Source organism: Plecotus auritus (genome assembly GCF_963455305.1).
Source record: "Plecotus auritus genome assembly, chromosome: 2".
Classification (NCBI taxonomy): domain Eukaryota; kingdom Metazoa; phylum Chordata; class Mammalia; order Chiroptera; family Vespertilionidae; genus Plecotus; species Plecotus auritus.
In genome coordinates, this window is record NC_137771.1 from 227,320,469 (window position 1) to 227,342,015 (window position 21,547).

The 21,547-nt window shown below is 56.1% G+C and overlaps 1 protein-coding gene across 1 annotated transcript in view; it reads right to left on the bottom strand.

Annotated features, from left to right (window-relative positions):
- The window catches only part of CLIC6 (chloride intracellular channel 6), a 35,088-nt gene that overhangs the window by 8,364 nt on the left and 5,177 nt on the right, over positions 1–21,547 (bottom strand). The window contains exon 2 of the mRNA XM_080656245.1: positions 329–438. Coding sequence (XP_080512371.1) covers positions 329–438 — 110 coding nt within the window. The remainder of the gene's footprint in view (positions 1–328; positions 439–21,547) is intronic.

Consider the following 21,547-nt stretch of genomic DNA (forward strand, 5'->3'; position numbering starts at 1 on the left):
TGTGTGTGTAACTGCTGCTCACTCACACTCAGGCCAAAGCAGGGTCCTGGCTGAGGATGGACATGCCCATGATAACGCCACGTGCCTTAGCGTGTGTGTGAGTGTGTGTGTGTGTGTGTGTGTGTGTATGTGTAGCTGCTGCTCACTCACAATCAAGCCAATGCAGGGTCCTGACCGAGGAAAGACATGCTGGCAATAATGCCACGAGTTTTACTGCCCATGTGTGTGTGTGTGTGTTTGTGTGTGTGTGTGTGTGTGTGTGTGTGTGTGTGTGTGTGTGTGTGAGGAATTAAGCCGTTATTTCGATAACGCAGGAACCTTGCCTTACCTCTTCAGGTCCACTGTTGTCACATTAAATATGACGCCCTTTAGCCAGAGAATCATAAAGAGGCGCTGAGAAAAGGGGCAGTTCCCGATGCTCTCCCCGTCACAGCCGGCCTGCAAGGAGAGAGACCGTGGTCTGCATGGACAGAGATCCAGGTGGGAGCCAGCCTCGATGCCGGAGGCCGCAGTGCGCACCCAAATCACTGTAAGTGTGTTAGTGGTCACGGTGCTGTGAATACACGTCTCCAGGCCTCTGGGCCAGGGCGGGGGTGGGGAGGCGTAGGGCGAGGACACCCGCACCCTCCCCCACCATGGCCTCGCTCGGCCTCCAGTAGCTGTGCAGAGTGTAGGAGGGGAGAGGGGGCTCCCTTGGTTACAAAGGCAAAGAAGAAAGGCGCTCTGTCCCTGCTCGGCTCTCCGTCCTCTCCGGAAGCACACCCCTCGCCCCTGGGGTGGCTCTCCATCCCCTCCAGCACACACCTCACCCTCGGGATGACCGTGCTTAGAACAGACCAGCAGCCCCTCCCACCGAGACACCAGCCCACCCCCTGGGCTGCGCTCCGCCTCGAAGGGGGACTGGCACCACGCGTGCCCTGAGCGCCCCGGAGCCCTGGAACCTGCACAGCTTTCACACCTGCCTCTGATTCCCGGGAGGCAGAGAGATGGGAGCCACCGCGCTTACAAGGGAGATTATGACACAGCGGGCACCGAGGGCGGAAGGTTAGGCAACCAGTCCTCTGCTGACCCGAAGCAGGTCACATCCACACACACATCCCCAAAGGCAGGCACAGCGCGTACTGGGGACGCGCCCCCGCGGAGGGGAGAGGCTGGTGGAGAGAGAGGGAGACGTGAGAAACGAGGTGGCGGAATCCAGACCACCAAAGGCGGTTCTGAAACTCGCCTTTCCCGTCCGCCTTTCTCAGGCCACAGGTCTCAGGCGAGGTTGTGTGCGGATGACAGAGGAGCCCGGCCGGGTGGCTCAGTGGGTGAGTGTCCCGCTGACCTAGGAACCAGGAGGTCACAGTGCCATTCCCAGGCAGGGCACAGGCCCGGGTTGCGGGCTGATACCCGGTGTGGGGCGCGCAGGAGACAGCCGATCAATGATTCTCTCTCATCGTTGATGTTCCTATTTCTCTCTCCCTCTCCGAGTAGACATTGGATCCAGGTCTGCCATGGGGCCCAGGAATCTGGATTGTTAACATGCTCCCCCAACGTGATGGAATGCCAGGGGCTCATGAACATAATGGGTGGACTGTACACACAGAAAGAGGCACCCAGACACCCAGATAACTGAACTCAGAGCCCCCTAAACACTGGGTGCTTGCTCACACCCTTCCAACCCCTCTGGCTCGCCCTTCCTCCCCCAGCATTTATTGGCCATTCCACCTGGTGGAGGGGAGGGGCTGAGAATTCCCATTGGCCAGTCCACCTGGTGGAGGGGGGGCTGAGAATTTCCATTGGCCAGTCCACCTGTGGAGGGGAGGGCCTGAGAATTCCCATTGGCCAGTCCACCTGGTGGGGGAGGGGCTGAGAATTCCCATTGGCCATTCCACCTGGTGGAGGGGGGGTGCTGAGAATTTCCATTGGCCAGTCCACCTGTGGAGGGAAGGGGCTGAGAATTCCCATTGGCCAGTCCACCTGTGGAGGGGAGGGGCTGAGAATTCCCATTGGCCAGTCCACCTGGTGGGGGAGGGGCTGAGAATTCCCATTGGCCAGTCCACCTGTGGAGGGGAGGGCCTGAGAATTCCCATTGGCCAGTCCACCTGTGGAGGAGAGGGGCTGAGAATTCCCATTGGCCAGTCCACCTGGTGGAGGGGGGGCTGAGAATTTCCATTGGCCAGTCCACCTGTGGAGGGGAGGGGCTGAGAATTCCCATTGGCCAGTCCACCTGTGGAGGGGAGGGACTGAGAATTCCCATTGGCCAGTCCACCTGTGGAGGGGAGGGGCTGAGAATTCCCAGCGGGAGTCTGTGGAGTCCCTGGAAGCCTGAGGGCGGCTGTTAGGACCCCAGCCTCGGAGTAGCCCTTACAACTCGCCTGCAGATGGGCCCTGAAGTAGCTCCTCGGCCACCCAGGCCATGCCCCACCCTCCTGGCCACCGTGAAGGCCGCTGTCTCCTGCTCTCTGCTCTGCAGCTGAGCCTGTCAAGTCCCAGCGGCCGGGCTTGGGGTCCCTCCCAGATCAGGCCACGTCCTCACCTGCTGCAGGTTGGGGCAGAGCCACGCCACGCAGGGGGAGGGGGCGATGGAGGCGCAGGGACAGAGCCACATACCTGGACCGGCCCCGACTTGCTCTGCGGCTTCCAAACCTCTTATTTCCCAGCAGCTCCAGGAGCGCAGGGAGGTCGAGATAAGCCTGCAGAGTGGGGCTCCCTTTCCTTCTCTCCCCATTGTCCCCTGAACCTCGGGGACCCTGGTGGAGCGCCTCTTAAATGTGGGGGCCCATACACTCCTCCAGCCCTGCCTGCGGGTCTGGATGCGGCTCCAAGTCCCGGGCGGGACGGGCTCCCGGCAGCGAGCCGCCTTCTGCCGGGGCATCCCAGGGTCGCCACGGGCATCTCCGCCTTCTGCCTCTCATCACCTCAAGCCCAAGCCAGGGTTTTCCCTGGAAATTGTTCTCACCGTCCCCCAAATCCCGGCAGCTACATCTTTAGACCAATAAAGACGGTAGGAGCAACACAGTCCGTAAAAAATAAAAACGGCCCTGGCCGGTGCTGCTCAGTGGTTAGACTGCCGGGTCTGGGGTTCGATTCCCGCTCAAGGGCATGACCCGGGTTGCAGGTTTGTTCCCCAACCCCAATCAGGCGTGTGTGGGAAGCAACCAATCCATGTGTCTCTCTCCACACCCGTGGTTCTCTCTCCCCACTTCCCTTCCACTCTCTCTGAAAGTCAATTGAAAAAATATCCTCGGGTCAGGATTTAAAAAGTATAATAATAAAATAAATTAAATAGAAACTGCCTTTGTCACCTGACTCTCTAAAAACTTCGAGTTCTTTATAGGCTCCTTCCCAGAACCCAGCGGGGACCGGCCACGTGGCCACAGCACCCCAGCTGGGAGACAGCGTGAAAGCTCTGTGAGCGTGCTCCCTCCACACACGTTCCCCGGGCATCCGTCTACCCTGACAACGGCGTGGACACCCCTCAAAACATTCTTGGTGGCTCCTCGGCGCCCTACCCTCTCCTCCCCCCGCCCCGAGAATGGCCTTAAAATGGGGCTGTTGCAACCCAGCACAGCCAGTGGACTGAGGCTGTCACACATTCTAGAAGATTCTAGAAGAATCAGCCAGCTACCAATAACACCACATTCACATAACCCGGGTTGCCTCATCTTGAATTGCTCTAAACTTGTTTTCTGTCTGGCCTGTTGTAATGAGGAGGTCACGGGACACGAGGGGGTCACGGGACACAAGGGGGTCACGGGACACGAGGGGGTCACGGGACACACGGGGGTCACGGGACACGGGGGAGTGACCAGGGCGGCTCGCTGCTGAGTTTAACTGCTTTAAGGGCTTCAGTGCTGGGATGTGCCCACAGAAAGAAGCCGGACCCCATGACTGACCACCCCGGAGCGTGGCCATCGGGTCGTGTTCATTAACCGACAAGATGAGGGGACAGAGCGTGGGTCCTGGGAGTGGGGAGCTGACAGGGCCCTGTGATGGGCCTCCTGCCCTGGAGGCATCGCCGACGGTGCTCCCTGCTAATGGCTCTCTGGGCGCCCTTGCTCGGCAGGCATCTGAGTCTGCGGGGAGCCATGTGTGTGCACGAAGCCAAGGCCGGCCATCAGAGACATCTGACAGTCCTGTCTCTGGTGGACCCAGCGTGAGTGACCTAGAACTGCGTGACAAACGCCCTCGGAGCGCCTGCGATGGTCACGCTCAACAGAAACGCTTTGGGACAGGGCAACGGAGACCACCTGCGGCCTCCGGGGCATCGTCTAGACCTGACAACGGGTGAACACCCCTCAAAACATCCTTGGTGGCTCCTCAGCGCCCCACCCGCTCCTTCCCCCCAGAGCAGCCACGCCCGCACTCTCCACCTTGCTTCCCCACTTTCTTGGCCCCTCCTGCTTTCTAGAAAATTCGCCTGGGCCTGCGTGGTAAACACGGTCTGCGAAGTAAGCGCTTTACCCAAGTGTGGTGGAAATAATTTGGTGGAGAGGAGCTGGAGGCAGGTCCCTGGTAATGTCCTCAGTGGCCCTTTCCTGAAGCCTGGCTTTCTGTCGCGGGGAAAGAAGCGTGTCTGGCGTGCGGGGAGCGCGCTGGGCCCCACAGGGCTCCGGGGGCCGCTGTCTCCTTGGCTCGGTCCCAGGGAGTGCAGGAAAGTGGGGCGTGCAGGTGGCCCGTGCCCGTCCACTGTTTGGAGGGATGAAGGTGAGTAAACCCAGCAGCTGGCCAGAGCTGTTGGAGGTGTGGGCAGCCACCAGATCCGCTCTCCTGGGAGAGGAACGATGTGGCCACAGGACGGGCCGGGCCTCCGCTCTGCTGGCCGCCGGCCCAGACGAAGGCTGGACACAGCGCTGCCAGAGGAAGGGTCCGAGCCAGCTCTGTGGGAGGCGGCTCCCTCACTCCGACCCATCCACAGTCCCTGCATCGGCCGTGTCCTCCGCTGAAGGCGCGGTGCCTCCTACGCCTGGGGAAATGGCCACGGGACACACACCTCCGGCTGCACCGTGACCTCGGCCATCATCCCAGCAGCCACCCTCCCAGGTCCCTAGGGTCTTCCCTGGCCCTGTCCACGGAGCCAGGTCCCTTCCCTCGCAGACGAGTCTATGGCACGAACAAGTGACTCTAGGGTTTGAGGAACACCCTTCCTGGTGCGAGAGGACCTGAGGGTCATCAGCCATCAGCACGTGGCGGGTGGAACGGCTGTGCTTAGAAAATGTGGACCACGCCCCACGCACCCAGTGTGGACCTGGGCCTCCGCGCACTGGGGCCTCCACACCCAGCCCGCATCAGGGTATCTGTGCCCAGCCCGCATCAGGGTATCTGTGCCCAGCCTGGACCAGGCCTGCCATTTGGAGCAGGTCGGGCTGGGAATGTGCCACCCCAGCAAGCAGCCGGGTGGGATGGGTGGGGGACACTCACTGGCCTTTCCTTGCTCCCACATGGAAGCACGCGCAGGGAGAGCTGGGACCTCTGACCCTGACACTCACCGGGCGGCTCCCACAGGCCCAGGCCGAGGGCCTGGCCCCGCCAACACTGCGACAGTGACAGGGCTCCGCTCCAATGGCTCCTAAGCACCTGGAGCTGGTCATGCCAGAGAGTGCCCCCTTGCTCCTCCTCTTCTGGGCACAGCCTTCCCCTTTCAGAGGCTCCCGGCTCTCAGCAGGAATCGATCACCCAGTGAGTGACATCCAACATCAGGGAAGACACTAGATCAGGGATGGGCAAACTTTTTGACTCGAGGACCACAGTGGGTTCTTAAACTGGACCAGAGGGCTGGAACAAAAGCATGGATGGAGTGTTTGTGTGAACTAATATAAATTCAAAGTAAAGGAGCGGAGGGGAGAGCAAGAGAACCCTCTGCTCTTTCGGCTCCGCGGGCCGGATAGAACAGCCGAACGGGCCGGATCTGGCCCTCGGGCCGTAGTTTGCCCACGGCTGCCCTAGATGGTAGGGGAGGGGGAAGGGAGAGGGTGCAGGGGAGAGGAGGGGCCTAGTAAGCTGAAGTTTGCATTTGGACACAGCATCTGTTGTCTCTGAGGCAACATGGTCAAGGTCATGGTCAAGGTCATGGGGAAGGTGCTGCTGCAGCCAGACAATACCAGGAGGGGAAGGGCGGGGCGGGGCGGGGGGGGGGGGGGGCAGGGACCCACCTTCCTACGAATGTGTGGCCTTGAGCAATTCATTTGCTCTCCCTGAGCCTCGGCTTCTGCATTTAAAGCAGGATAACCTGCCGCCTTGCAGGGCTCTGTGTGAGATGCCGAGTCTCCCGGCTCCCCTAAAGGCAGTGATTCTTCTCATTATCATCATCGTCGTCATCCTCACTCTGCCAAACCCGTGGGCACCAGAACAGGCCATTATGGAATGTAGGGTGCTTTTAACAAGGCTCCATTCGTCTGATTTTCAGGCCAACCTGCAGAACCCTTAAAGATCCACTGATAGAGGAACCAAGATGGCGGCACAGGTAAACACCTGGGCTTGCTGTCTCGCACAACCACATCGAAACTACAACTAAAGGAAAAAACGGATCATCCAGAACCACGGGAAGGCTGGCTGAGAGCCAGTTCTACAACAAGGAGGAAAGAGAAAAGCACATCTAGACGGGTAGGAGGTGCAGAGGTGCGGAAGAGCGAAGGTACGGAGGTGCGCTCGGAAACGGGCTGGCGACTGGGTGCGCTGTGGTCTTTTTCAATCGGGAGGGAGATACAAACTCCCGACTGCTCTGAACTCCAGTTCCGGGCGAGACTCTGGGGACCCAGACTCATATGGGGAGAAACTGGACTGTCTGCAATCAGGCCGGAACACGAGGGCAGCTTTCTCTCAGAGGTGGTCGCAGCGTTCATTGTTCCAGGGACCTATCCAGGGCCAAAGGGCAGCCATTGCTGTTTGCTCCGCCCAGTGATTCCCTGAGACCACGCCCCACCCAGTTTACAGCCCCACCCAAGCTGTGCGCAGAGGCGTTCGCATGCGAATGGCCTGGCCTTTTGCAACCTAACCTCACAATCTGCAGCTGGGTCAGAGAGCCCCAGAGCTTCCAAAAGACGGCCTAAGGCTCATCAGCAGCCCGCATTGCTTCACAGCTGCGCCTCATCTGGGCACCTCCAAACCCCAAACTAAGGAGAAATCTGCAGATCTCTCTGTAACTCCTGCTGGGCGGCCTCAGGCAGTGGCTGACTTTGCACCTCCTTGGAGATCCAAGAGCCAGTGCACCCAGTGGTCAGAGTGAGACCATACCAGATTACAACTCTTCACATCCATAAGAGACACACTCAGGGGGCAGACTCAGTGAGCACCAAAGCCCCACTGAAGCAAGTCCTGCCTCGTAAGGGTGTCTCCAGCACAGAAGTTCTCCCATCGTAGACACAACTGGTCCTCACTACCAATTGGTCTGGAGGTCAATTCCACCCAGTGATACCAACAGCAATCAAGGCTTAACTACAACAAGACTGTGCACACAGCCCACAAAGGGGTGCACCACGAGTGTCCACCTCAGGTAACTGGGGAGGCTGAGCCACTGGGCCCTATAGGACACCTAGCACACAAACCCACTCTATCAACTCAGGGAAGCAGCCAAAATGCAGAGACAAAGAAACAGGTCACAAATGACAGAAATGGAGGAAAGCAAACTACTGGATATAGAGTTCAAAACCACGGTTATAAGGTTACTCAAGAATCTTCTAGAAACCTCCAAGAAATTTAGTGAGACCCTCAAGGATATGAAAAAGGACCAAATAGAAATTAAGCATACACTGACTGAAATAAAGAATAATATACAGAGATCCAACAGCAGACGAGAGAATCCCAAGAATCAAGTCAAAGATTTGAAATACGAAGAAGCAAAAAACACCCAACCAGAAAAGCAAAAAGAAAAAAGAATCTAAAGATATGAAGCTAGTGTAAGGAGCCTCTGGGACAACTTCAAGCGTACCAACATCAGAATTATGGGGGTGCCAGAAGAAGAGAGAGAGCAAGATACTGAAAACCTATTTGAAGAAATAATGACTGAAAACTTTCCCTACCTGGTGAAAGAAATAGAGTTACAAGTCCAGGAAGCACAGAGAACCCCAAACAAAAGGAATCCAAAGAGGACCACACCAAGACACATCATAATTAAAATGCCAAGAGCAAAAGACAAAGAGAGAGGATCTTAACAGCAGCAATAGAAAAACAGTTAGTTACCTACAAGGGAGCACCCATATGACTGTCAGCTGACTTCTCAACAGAAACCATGCAGGCCAGACGGGAGTGGCAAGAAATATTCAAAGTGATGAATAGCAAGAACCTACACCCAAGATTACTCTACCCAGCAAAGCTATCATTCAGAATTGAAGGTCAGATAAAGAGCTTCACAGACAGGAAAAAGCTAAAGGAGTTCATCACCACCAAACCAGGATTATATGAAATGCTGAAGGGTATTCTTTAAGAAGAGGAAGAAGAAGAAAAAGGTAAAGATAAAAATTATGAACAACAAAGTGACAACAAATACATATCAACAAGTGAATCTGAAAATTGAGTGAATAAAAAATATGATGAACAGAATAAACTGGTGAATATAATAGAATCAGGGGCATAGAAAGGGAGTGGACTGACAATTCTCGGAGGGAAAGGGGTGTGGGGGTTGCGGGAAGAGACTGGACAAAAAACATACACCTATGGATGAGGACAGTGGTGGGGGGTAAGGGCAGAGGATGGGGTGGGAACTGGGTGGAGGGGAGCTATGGGGGGGGGGAGAGGAACAACTGTAATAATCTGAACAATAAAGACTTATTTTTTAAAATAATAATAAATAAAGAGGGAGAAAGAAAAAAAAAAGAAAGAACCACTGATATTTTCCCCCCCAAAAAAGAGCAACGCCTCCGATACCTATTCCAAGGGGGAATTAACAACTGACGTCCTTTTCTTAATTGCAAAACAAACAGATCTTCAGCCGGGAGGCCAAAAAGCGGGGCCCTGGCCTGGCCCTGGTGTCTGGGAGTCCCCCCAGCTTCCGGGCAAAGGTCCGGGGACAGGGCATCCAGAGAGCTGGGGGCGCCTGGCCCCCCTGGCCCCCCGCAGGGCGGACACTTCAAGGGGACACTTTCTTTGCAAGAAACGGTAGCAAAGGCCTCTAGGGCTTCGTCTGACTTCTGCAGCAGCGCTAAGGGGGCCTGAGCGGGCCCAGCTGCCCACGGTCGCCTGGGGTGGGAAGTCCACGCGATGGGGGTGTAGGCAACAGGCCCCGTGGGGATTGGAGGCTCAGCATGACGAAAGGGTATGATCACACAGGGAGGACCCACAGCCTCGCTCACCCTTCCCTGTCCCACGACATTTTTGAAGGAAATGTCCTCCAAGATCCGTGATTCCTAAGGCGATGTTTCAAAACCAGTAACAGCAAACACGCACCGCTCGGCTTCCAAGGATGGGTCCAAACCACCACGGACAGCAGGGGCGTCCATCCTCGCAGGCTCTTGCAGGAGGTTCCACTGCTAGTCCCATTTTACAGGTGAGGAAACCGAGGCTCAGGGGCACAACGGAGCCCACCCAAAGACACCAGCAGGATTCCAGGAACAGAGGTCTCCCTTGTCTCCCAGACTGGCCCCAGGCCCCGGGCCAGCTCCTTTCCCGGCCTCCAGGTGAAGACAGGCCTTTCCCAGCCTTTACTGAGCAGCCGTCTGTCCCCAGGGCGCCTCCTCCTGGGAAATCTCCCCGCCCTGGTCTCCAGCCCCCACCCTGCCTCCTGCTGGGCCTTTGTCTTGCATCTCTGGCCCCCCCCCCCCCCCCCCCTTACCCTTCCTGAATCCGCTTGCTCTGTGCATCCTGATAAAATGCCACTTCCTTAGCTCTCTCTGCTGGATGCTATTCAGGTACAAATCAGAATTACCTTGCTCCCAAGCATGGTGACCAGGGCAGGAACCCCCCTTCCAAGGCAGGCCTTTCCTCATCCACGAGGGAAAGGTCACTGCCCCTCAGGGCGGGTGGCAGTTCATGTGACATTATGTGGAAAACACACAGCATGATGTAGGACACCCGGAAACGGATAATCCCCTCCCCGCCTCCTTCCTTCCCCTCCCGGCCCTCCCTCCCTCACCTGTCCATCAGTCCTTATTCTGTCTTTCCTTCCCCCTTCCTGCCTTCCCCCTTTCCAATAGATGCCAGTCAAGCCAGTCCCTCTCTTCAAACACGATCCCCTCTCAGGCCCCTGCTGTGTCCTCCACCGGCCCAGGCCACCTTCCCAGAACACCCGTGCCCCCCCCCCCCAACGCCACGAGCGCCCGCACCGGGCCTGGGAGCTGTGTCCTCCCCTCGGAGTCCCCTGCTCCGACCCTGGGCAGCTTTCTGCAGGGAGCTCTGCCGGTCTAGCACCCAGTTGTTCCCCAATTACTCCCTGTTGGCCACGTTCCTTCAGAACCAGTGACTCCCCATCCCCTGAGCGCCTGCCGCGTGCTCACTTCGACCCACTCCCGACAGCGCCCACGGCCCGGCCCGGCCCACAGAAGTCCCTCCGTAAAAATTCTCATCAGGGAGCAAATGGCATTCGTTTCCCGGAGAAACCAGGCCCCTCCCCAAGGAGAATGGGAGGCCCAGAGGCCCCCAACCCTCACGGCCCCCACAGTGGCCCCCGGAACTGTCAAATGCCGTCTCCTCTCAGCTCCTGCCTCGCCGAGTCCACGGGCAGGCGTGTGTCTGGCCCTGCCCCTCTCCCTGCCACTGTCTGTCCTGTGCACGTGCCATCGGCGTCACGTGTGTTCCCTCTGTGGGAAACTCCTGCTGGAACGTAAGGTGACGGTGAGCATGACATCGCACTGCTCCCCCCACCCTGGCGCGCAGACGGTCTTCCTGCCCGAGTCACAGCACGCAGAGCCCCCCACCCCCGCCAGGTCCGGCATCCACCCGCAGGGGCCCCCTGCAAAGCCACACGCTGTAGCAGGCGCCCCACCTCGTCCTCCAGCAGAGGGGCTGGGCGGGGTGCTCCCGGAGGAGCCCGTGGGACCTGCTCTGCGCGGCCCGTCTCAGCCTCGGAGCACGTGCCCCGTCACACGGCCAAGGGTTTGGGGCCGGAGCGTGTCTGAAGGCCGGGGAACGCAGGTGCCTGACCTTGGCCGTGAAGGACTCTCAGTGAAAGCACCCAGCGTGCCCTGCGCACTCAGCAAGGACGCGTCCTGCCATCGAAGGAGGACGGGCAGGCTTGCCCTCTCGTTCCAGACTCTGAGAGGTCACGGCGCAGGGCGGAGGGACACGCTCAGGAGCCGCTGGGGAAGTGCCGCCGGTTGACTCTCCAAGTAGGTCCGACCCTGACCACAGCTCGTTCCGGTCACGGCCTGGGCGACACTGACACATGTGAGAGAACCAGCTCCGAGACCACGTCCTGGGGCAGCGGGCACAAGAATGGCCCCCAACGCGGCCACACCCTAACACGCAGAACCTGTGAATATGACCCCCCACGTGGCACCCGGGACTTTGCCAATGTGTCAGGTTGTAGATCTGAGGCGGCAGGTGATCCTGGGCTTGCAGGGGGGCCAGTCTGATCCCACCCATCCTTAAAAGTGGGAGCTTTGGCCGAAACCGGTGTGGCTCAGCGGATAGAGCATCGGCCTGCGGACTGAAGGGTCCCGGGTTCGATTCCGGTCAAGGGCATGTACCTTGGTTGCGGGCACATCCCCAGTGGGAGGTGTGCAGGAGGCAGCTCATTGATGTTTCTCTCTCATCGATGTTTCTAGCTCTCTATCCCTCTCCCTTCCTCTCTGTAAAAAATCAATAAAATATATTTAAAAAAATAAAAAAAATAAAAGTGGGAGCTTCCCCGCTGCGCTCAGGAGGACTCGGCGAGGGAACAGCGGTCAGAGAGGAGCTCTGAGTGTGGAGGGGGAGCAGGAGCCGAGGAATCAGGAGGCCTCCAGAAGCAGGAGCGACAAAGGCACAGATTCCCCACCACGGCCCCCCAGAAGAGATGGGGGCCTGAGGATGCCTTCATTTTAGCCCGGAGAGACCCACGTCTTTGGACCAACAGAACTGTAAGGTGACCAATGTGAGCTGTTTTAAGCCACCACGTGGGTGGCGATGCTTACCCTTTTGCTGTTGGCGCCCCCTAGTGGTCTGGAGATGCACGTTCAGACTTATCACCACTTTTACCATGTCCATCCCCAATTAGGTTCTGTTGGAAATGTCACCAGTTCCATGTTAGCCCCTATCAGCCTTGGGCAAACTACAGCCCGCAGGCCGGATCCGGCTGTTCTATCCGGTTCTCTTGCTCTCCCCTCCGCTCCTTTCCTTTGAATTTATATTAGTTCACACAAACACTCCATCCATGCTTTTGTTCCGGCCCTCCGGTCCAGTTTAAGAACCCATGGTGGCCCTCGAGTCAAAAAGTTTGCCCACCCCTGGGCTAAACCTTCTCAATTTGCCCAGGACGTAGGTTTCCTGAACCCTAGGATTTTCCGTTTTAAAACCAGGAAAGTCCTGGAAAGACGAGGGTGTGCTGGTCTCCATCCCCCCGACTCCCAGCTTAGACCCCATGGGGAGACTAGAAGAGAACACTCTTTCCTCCCTGGTACAGCAATTCAGAGGCCCAGCCACACGGGGACCTGGACAGAAGCCTGTAGAACCACATCTTGATTTGGGATCGCAGCAGAAGTGCATACTTTGATCCTGGTGGGAGTTGACAATTGAAGATTTGTGAATCATTTCTCAACTCTCAGAGCAATGGAGAGAGGAGGGAGGAAGCAGGGTGGGGCGGGTGGGACAGAGAAAACATAGACAAGAAATTCTCCTTTTCCCTAAAGGTGTTCACATTCAACTTTCTCTGTTTGCTTGGAATTCTCTAGCTCTTTCGCAAAATTCTTTAGAAAAACATGTAGCTTCCTGCCCTGGCCGGTTTGGCTCAGTGGATAGAGCATCGGCCTGTGGACTGGAGGGTCGGAGTTCAATTCCCATCAAGGGCACGTACCTCAGTGCAGGCTTGATCGCCAGCCCGGGTCAGGCGCGTGTGGGAGGCAACCAATCAATGTCTCTCTCCATCACTCCCTTTCCCTTCCACTCTCGCTAAAAATCAATGGAAAAATATCCTCGAGTGAGTCTTAAGAAAAGAACTATGTAGCTTCCTGAAAAAAATTAAAAAAGTATACTTTTCTCTCTATTTTTCTTTGAAGTATTTATACGTTTTAAGGAGGCCAGAGGTCTGGAACTGTCTATTTGACAAAGAAGAAAATCTACTACCTTGAAGACAATGAGGTTGGTCTCAGTGACCAACTTAAGAAAGTTCTATGGGTTGGGGCTGGGGGGGGACTCGTCTTTCTATAATACTTTCTGTTCCGACTGCAACTAGCCAGTTAGTCAGAAACATCCTAAGGTTCTTGAGGGAATTCTTATGAGATAGGGTGTAGGACCCATGTGGATGTTAGAGTGCTTTCCTCTTAATATGGAAGGATGGCGAAGTCAGAGCTTCGTGTTAAGTTTCCAGGAAGAAGGCAGGGGTCGCCGGGATGGGATGGGATGGGATGTAAGATCTGGAAGAACGCACCTGTCAGGAAATGCCCTCGCCAGCCTTCTGTGCCAGCCTGGATCTCAGAGGACTGTCTGGGAAGAGCCGCAGTCGGCCCCTACGTGGTGGCAGTTACTCTTGTCTTCCCCAGGGCCATCCTGGGGGAGAGCCCCCATCCCGGCGGCCTCTTCCCTTCCCCGTGTCATCCCCATACACGGCAGGAAAGGGTCCATGTTGGTGACTCCCTCCGCAGCTTCGGACAGGCGCTGGAGGAAGTAGCAAAGCTGGAAGGACACCGATGCCTTACTTTATGAACGTGCGCTTTGTACACGTATGCTTGCCAGGTCTCTTTCCAGTACATTCCAGCATGCTTGAGAAGCTGTATTAATTACTACAGCTGGTTGCTATAGCTAGGAAAGATTTAAAAATCTAAAATAAATTCCAGAAGATCCAAAATAGCTAACGCAATCTTAAGAAGAACAAAGCTGAAGGCATCACGCTCCTTGATTTGGAACTATGTTACAAAGCTACAGTACTCAAAACAGTACAGCACTGGCATAAAAACGGAAGCATAGCTCCACTGAACAGAATAGGGAGCTCAGAAATAAGCACACAAATACATGGGCAATTAATTCACAACAAACGAACAAAGAGTAGGCAATGAGGGGAGGACCGGGTCTTTAATAAATGCTGTTGGGAAAGCTGGACAGCCACATGCAAAAGAATGAAACTGGACCACTATCTACACCACACACAGAAATGAACTCAGAAATGATGACAGACTTGAATGTAAAACCTCAAGCCATAAAAACCCTAGAAGAAAAAAATAGGCAGCGAGTTCCTTGGCATCGGCCATGGCGATGAAGTCTTTGGATTTGGCATTAAAAGCTAACGCAACCGAAGCAAAAATAAACAAGTGGGACTCCATCAAGCTAAAAAGCTTCTTCACGGCATAGGAAACCATCGACAAAATGCAAAGGCAACCGACTGAATGGAAGAAGGTATTGGCAAATCAAATACCTGATAAAGGGATAATATCCCAAATACATACAGAACTCATACAACGTCGTAGCAAAAAAAAAAAACAACAATCCAATTAAAAAATGGACAAAGGATCTGAATGTTTTCCAAAGAGGTACAGATGGCTAACATGTACAGGAAAAGATGCTCAATGTCATGAACCACCAGGGAAATGCAGTCAAAACCACAGTGAAAGTCAATTCCACTTCCTACCCGTTAGAATGTTTATTATCAAAAACAGAAGAGCTAACTAGTGCTGGCGAGGACGCGGAGAAGTGGAGACCCTCGTGCGCTGCTGGTGGGAGTGTAAACTGGAGCGGCCGCCGTGGAAAACAGTATGAAGCTTCCTTTAAAAATTAAAAACAGACCTACCATATGACCCAGCAACTCCCCTTCTGGAAAGCAAAGGCACTAACTCAAAAATAAATGCGCACTCCCGTGTTGCAGCTGCAGCAGCATCTACAACAGCCCAACAGAAGCCGCCTACGTGTCCCCAACTTGCTGCAAACCCTACCCGGCCACAGCGGTCCCAGAGGCCGGAGAGCGCGCGCCCTCGACTTAGGACTCTAAATCCAAGCCAAGAACCCCCATCATGCCGTTACGGGGGAAAGGAAGGCTTGGAAACGGGGATTCAAAGCTGAGGGGACAAAGCACCGCTTTCCGGACAGAATAACGTGACCACAGTCACCGGGGAGGCGCCTGGGGGGAAGTCCACCTCGGAGGAGCGTGGGCCGCGGATGTGGGGAGCGCTCATGGACCTGCGCTGATCGGAAGGAAAATGAGGGACTCGCGGGCATAAAGGGGGCATTTTGACCCTAAGGGGCTACGTGCCTGAGCCTGTCCAGCCCACCCGTGGCCACCACCCACCACACCTGAGTGGCCGGCGGAGATGACGTGAGGAGGAGCCAGCACCAGTGGGACAGAGGCCAGTGCCTGATGCACGCAGCTGATGCCACCGTTTCTCTGGGGGACAGGGGTGCAGGCACGCCACCGCCTCTGGGGAGAGGCTGACGTCGCTGCCCGGAATCTGGTAGGCCTGCTGCGTCCTGGAATTCCGACCTGCGAGTCCCCTCAGAGAGGGTGGGGACCTGTGGCCTGGCATCTCCGTCCTGAGAGGCCACCTCCTCAGTCTGACCATCCTTCTCCTCCCCCTCCTGCTGGCTCCTCTCGGCTCAGCGCCCCACCTCTCTGCTTCCTCAGCTTTGGGCCCGCGAGGCAGGAATCCCCAGTGGGCCTGCCCACACCTCCCGGCGAGGGGCAGAGGTGGGCACCTGGGGTGGTGAGGACAGGCCACCCTGCACCTGGGAGGGAGGAGGCCCCCGGGAGAGAGCTGAAGGCAGAGGGCGTCCTGGGAACTCTGGTTAGCACCAGGGTTAGAGGGCAGGGGTGACTGCCAAGGTCAAGAGGGAAGGCTGTATGTAGGGGGCTGCTTGCAGGTCAAAGGCCAGCGATCCCAGCTGTGCCCTCGGCTGAGAGAGCGGCTCACAGATCACCTGGAAGGCTCCTCCCTCCGCAGTCCCTAACTTTCCTGCAAGGCAGAGGGATGCGACCTGGACAGGAAACCGCCCAGCAGCCACTGTCCCGGCTCTTGCCTTCCCTCGTCTGCCCCCTGGTGGAGCCAGTGAGGACGGCAGCAACCACAGAGCCAGGCCCAGGAACAGGCTCCGGAAAGGGGGGCACACCGCCATCCCCACGCCCTTTTGGGTGCTGTGTACTGACACTATGCCAGCGCACCCGGTGGCACACGCGTTACGCATCGCGCCTCCCGTGAGCCCACGGAGGAAAACGCGTCGGAAGTGCAGCGCGGCCCATGGCGGGAAAGAACGACGGAGCATTTCTTCTTCAATGAGTAACGGCTCGCACACCAGGGAACACGCTCCAGCTCGACTTTGCTTGCAGAGCCAGCCCGCGGTCCAGGCGTCCGTCCCAGTGCTGTGGGCGCGCCCTGTCCACCTGCCACCTCTGAACCGGCCCCGCGGTCCCTCACTCCAGACCGCAAAGGGGATCACGCCGAGTCCCACGGAAACACGCTGCCCAGGACGTCGGCATCATTTCGCCATCATTGCGGCGCCCTCTTGGCAGCGTATCTGAGAGCTGTGACTTGGTGAAAGCATAGGTCCGCCTTTCCAAAAAGCCCATTAACCCTAAATACGACCCCCACGGCGGACAGCGCCTCCTCTTTCCGACTGTCCTAACAATCCAAGGACTAGGTGGCCGGTCACCCTTGACCCACGTAGCTTAACCCCTGAACCAAACCAAGCTCTTCGCTCTAAACTCTGGCCCCGGGGTTCGTGAGGTTAGAGTCCATGTCACCATGGGTGGAACCGAGCCACAAGAAGTACACGCACGGCCACACGGAACTGCTATTTATCCTCACGGACGAATTAGGCTTTAAACACGCCAGGGCTCCTGTTAATCCTCATTTAATCATATGGCCCCGTACCAACAGAAGCTATTTCCCTGTAAAATTCTCACAAGGAATTATTACAACAAAGGGCCGTCTTGTTCCGGAAAGCCTGCTTAATAACGCGGCCGGGTTTATGGACCCGGAGGTTTAGTTTCCTGAGTGGCCGAGAGTGGCCGAGCAGTGAGTCACAGGGCAAAACGGAGGCGGAAGCGGAGGCCTGGCCACAGGGAGTCCTCCTTCCCCTCCCTCCCCCCCCCCCCCCGCCCCGGTCCACCACACCACCCCCTCCCCCACACCACCCCCTCCTCTGAACTCTGCAAGCAGCCCTGAGCCTCTCACCTTGACTGTCTCTTCGCTCACCCGGATTTCACCAGCTTGAACAGACATAAGCCACGTGTCCCACTTACCTGTGGCCCCAAAACCAAGCACCCCAACGGTGGGAGACACAGTGTCTGCTTTAGGACAGCTCCTACCCTCCTGGTCCGGGGCAGGGATTTGGACCAGGCTGGACTAGGGGGGTCCTTCTGTTCCGTGTGGCTTCTCTGAGCGCAGGCTCTGCCCCCCGCTGCGCCCCTCTATCTGGAAGGGTGTGCGTGGATGGATGAGTGAGTGAGGACAGTGTACAAGCACGAGAGCAGGTGCCAAGAATCGGGGGTCCGTGTTGACGATCCACATTTTGCAGAATGTCGGTTTTGTAATCCCATAAGCTCTCCCCGCTCAGCCAGATTGATTGACAGACCCTGGCTTCTCCTTCTAGGGCAGGAGACGGGGCATCTCATGCATAAGGAAGACGTGAGTTAAGTGACAATGGGCATCCTTTTCACCTTAGATTCAGGAAGTTGGGGGAGCACAGTTTAGTGTAACCTCTTTGAAGAGGAAGTTTAATAAAGGTCATCAAATTCTTGACTGTGCATAGCCTTTCTCGTGGCAATCCCAGTTCCAAGAACTTAGGAGAAAGTCCCCGTGGCGAGGAACTGAGCCTCCTGCCAACAGACGTGAGTCAGCGAACTTGGAAGTGGGTCCTCCAGCCCCCGTCAACCCTTCAGATGAGGCCACAGCCCTGCCACCATCCCCCATTGCAACCTCATGAGTCAGAACGACCCAACGAAGCTGCTCCCAGATTCCTGGAAATTCCTGATGCAGGAAAACGGTGAATCAACAACGTCTGTTGTTCCAAAATGCTAATCAGAGTAATGTGTCACAGGGAACAGGTAGTAACGGTGAGGATACGGACACATCTGCTTGGACACACACAGATCCCTCTGGGCAGGTGTCTGACGGTTCTCTCTCAGGAGAAACACTGACAGGCTAGGGTGGAAGCAGGCTTGCTGTTCAATGTATTGTATGTTTTTATATCAATACATGTTTTATTATCCTAATGTATCATCTTTTTTTTAAAAAGATCAGTAAGTAGATTTTTGAAAATATATTTTATTGATTTTTTACAGGGAGGAAGGGAGAAAGATAGAGAGTTAGAAACATCAGTGAGAGAGAAACATCGATCAGCTGCCTCCCGCAAAACTCATACTGGGGATGTGCCCGCAACCAAGGTACATGCCCTTGACCGGAATCGAACCTGGGAACTTTCAGTCCGCAGGCCGACGCTCTATCCACTGAGCCAAACCAGTCAGGGCAGTAAGTACATTTTACAAAAGAATGCCATGGACCACATGAATGACCAAACTGTGTATAAATATGTTTAATCTCTATTTGTAATTCCATTTTACTGACGTCAAGATTATGGGCTTGGCAGGCAAAAAAACAACAACAAAAACTAAAAACAAATTCTACCTCTCTCTCTCTCCCTCTCTCTCTCTCCCTCTGTGTGTGTGTGTGTGTGTGTATGTGTGTGTGTATGATGTTTAGAGTCTCAAATCTCCCTTCCTGTGACCGACACGGCTGATTCTTTTCTCAGCAGCCCCTCTAGTCCACACCTCTGTTACTCTGCGAAATAAGCTCCATCCCTGTGCTCAAGGCAGCACGCCCAACCCCAGAGAACGCGTCGGAGCAGGCTTAGCGAGGGCCCGCCAGCGTCTCCTGGGGGGCCCGATAGGGAGTGTGTCGCCTTTGCTGACGCCATCTGAAGGCGGAACTGGGACACTCCCCTCGCTCCTTCTGTTGTGAGGAAAACAGCCCCCTCCCCCAGCCAGGCCAGACACAGAGCCCACCTTAGGAATCGCCACACGCCAAAAAGAAGCAGAGAAAATTGCCCTGGCTGGTTTGGCTCAGTGGATAGAGCGTCGGCCTGAGGACCGAAGGGTCTCAGGTTCGATTCTGGTCAGGGGCACATGCCTGGGTTGCAGGCTCAGTCCAACGTGCGGGAGGCAACCAATCAATGATTCCCTTTCATCATTGATGTTTCTATCTCTCTCTTTCTCTCCCTTCCTCTCTGAAATAAATAAAAATATATTTAAAAAAAGAAGAAGAAGAGAAAATTAACAGGAGCTGAGGTTTAAGACGTTTAAATGTTTGTTTCTAGTTGTTTTATTTTTTATTGATTTCAGAGAGGAAGGGAGAGGGAGAGAGAGATGGAAACATCAGCGATGAGAGAGAATCATTGATTGGCTGCCTCCTGCCCACCCCCTACTGGGGATCGAGCCCCCAACCGGGGCATGTGCCCTGACCGGGAATCGAACCATGACCTCCTGGTTCATGGGTCAATGCTCAACCCCTGAGCCGCCGTGGCTGGGCCTGTCCCTTTACTTTAAAGGGCACTCCTGTCTTTCCCTGCCAGCCACCCCAACAAGGCTTAATGGACACAGGGGTTACCAAAAGGCCCCACTCTCTGTGTCTCCCCAACACAAGTGAATCAATATCTACCACATTTGGTGACAACCGCTGTTGTCTGTGGGTCCTCCCGCTATAGACGCGCACAGCCTCCTCCCCCCGCTCCTGCCTGCCTTTCCGATCAGCCTTAACTGGGTGTCTGCTCTGACCATACCTGAGCGGGGGGCGGGAGAACAGTGGGGAGCACACTGTGTGGTCCCCGCTACCTGAGCTGCCAGCCGCTGGCCGGAACACGGGCTCGGTGTCTGTCCGCTGTGCTGACGGCGAGCCCCCGGAGGGCAGGCCCCGCAGTCCCGATGGACACTGTGTCCCCCAGCACCCAGCACGCAGCAGGGGACGAACCCACGCGTCGCGTCAGCAGGCTAAGCTCCGGCGCTGTGATCCCCTGAGCGGGAAGCACGGGGCAGAGCTTTGCATTTTACACATTCCTTCACGTCCCAGGTTTCCTCTCTCTGTGCGTCTGACACAACAGGGAATGGACGCTTACAGGACCCAGTGTGGGGCGTTGGAAGGTTTCTTCAGACACGTGGGGAGGCGGGTATCTGAGCGGACCGAAAGGAGCCGAGCCGGCCCTGGGAAACCAGGGATATAAAGGACCCGCTGTGAGGAGGAGGGAGGGAGGTGCTCACCTTCCGAGGAGCTCACGCTGAAGGTGAGCACAATGGCTCACTTCCCCCTCCGTGCAGAGCACACGACCCCTCCGTGCAGAGCACACGACCCCTCTGTCCAGAGCACACGACCCCTCCGTCCAGAGCACACGACCCCTCCGTCCAGAGCACACGACCCCTCCGTGCAGAGCACACGACCCCTCCGTCCAGAGCACACGACCCCTCCGTCCAGAGCACACGACCCCTCTGTCCAGAGCACACGACCCCTCTGTCCAGAGCACACGACCCCTCAGCCCTGACAGGGACCCGGTAAGGGGATCCCAAGTCCCCACAGCCCTGTGGGCTCCAACGTCTGTGGCCTGCTGCTCAGATGTCTCCATGCAGACGCGTGGCTCTGGCCTTCCACAAGTGACCCGGGGCCAGGGCAGGAGGGGACAGGTCTGTGTCTTGCCTCACTTGACCCAGTCACACCAGGAAGCACTGATCGAGTGCCTCCCAGAGCCCATGGCCCCGCCAGGGGTGAGGATGCTGTGTGCGTCTCTCAGCGTGCACATGCTATGTGTGCACACGTGAGTAAGAGCCGAGCAAACGTGATGTCCTACCTCAGTTCCCGCCCCAACTAACCCTCCACACATGTCATCCATGTGATTTGTAAGCAAGTTATCCAAGACATTCAAAAAAACAAATGGCAAAAAATATCATGAGAGCCATAGAAGTGCATTTTTGCTCATTTCCCTTCAGAATCCATAGTCCACACATAGTTTGAAAATAACACCCCCATTTCAAGCTCCCGGAGACCAAGCCCCACAGAGCAGGTCTCAACATGCTCTCTCCTGGTGACATGTGCTGAGAGCCACGGCCTACTGGTCTACCAGAGGTCAATCAGATGCTGCTCCCAACAGATTCCCGACCCACTCCCATCCTGCCAAAGGTTGGGTGGTGAGACAAAGCTTGGATGGATGGATGGATGGATGGATGGATGGATGGATTAAGGGAGGCATTTCTGGGTGACCAATATTCAAAGACTATGTCTTTCTTGAGTCTCCCTTATGCCATCCTCAGCTTCACCTCCCTGAAGAACCAAGGGTGATGGCAAGCCTCTCAGCTCAGCAGTCGCTGCACATTAATAGTCAAATGTGTGGTGTCCAAAACATAACCTCAGAAATCATTAGACTCTGGCCCAGGGTTGTTCACTGACCACACTAAGATTTTGTAAGTCATGAGAAATCTGCCAGGAAATCCGTATCTCAGACGAACCCACCCCTAGACCCTGCCTCAAAGTAT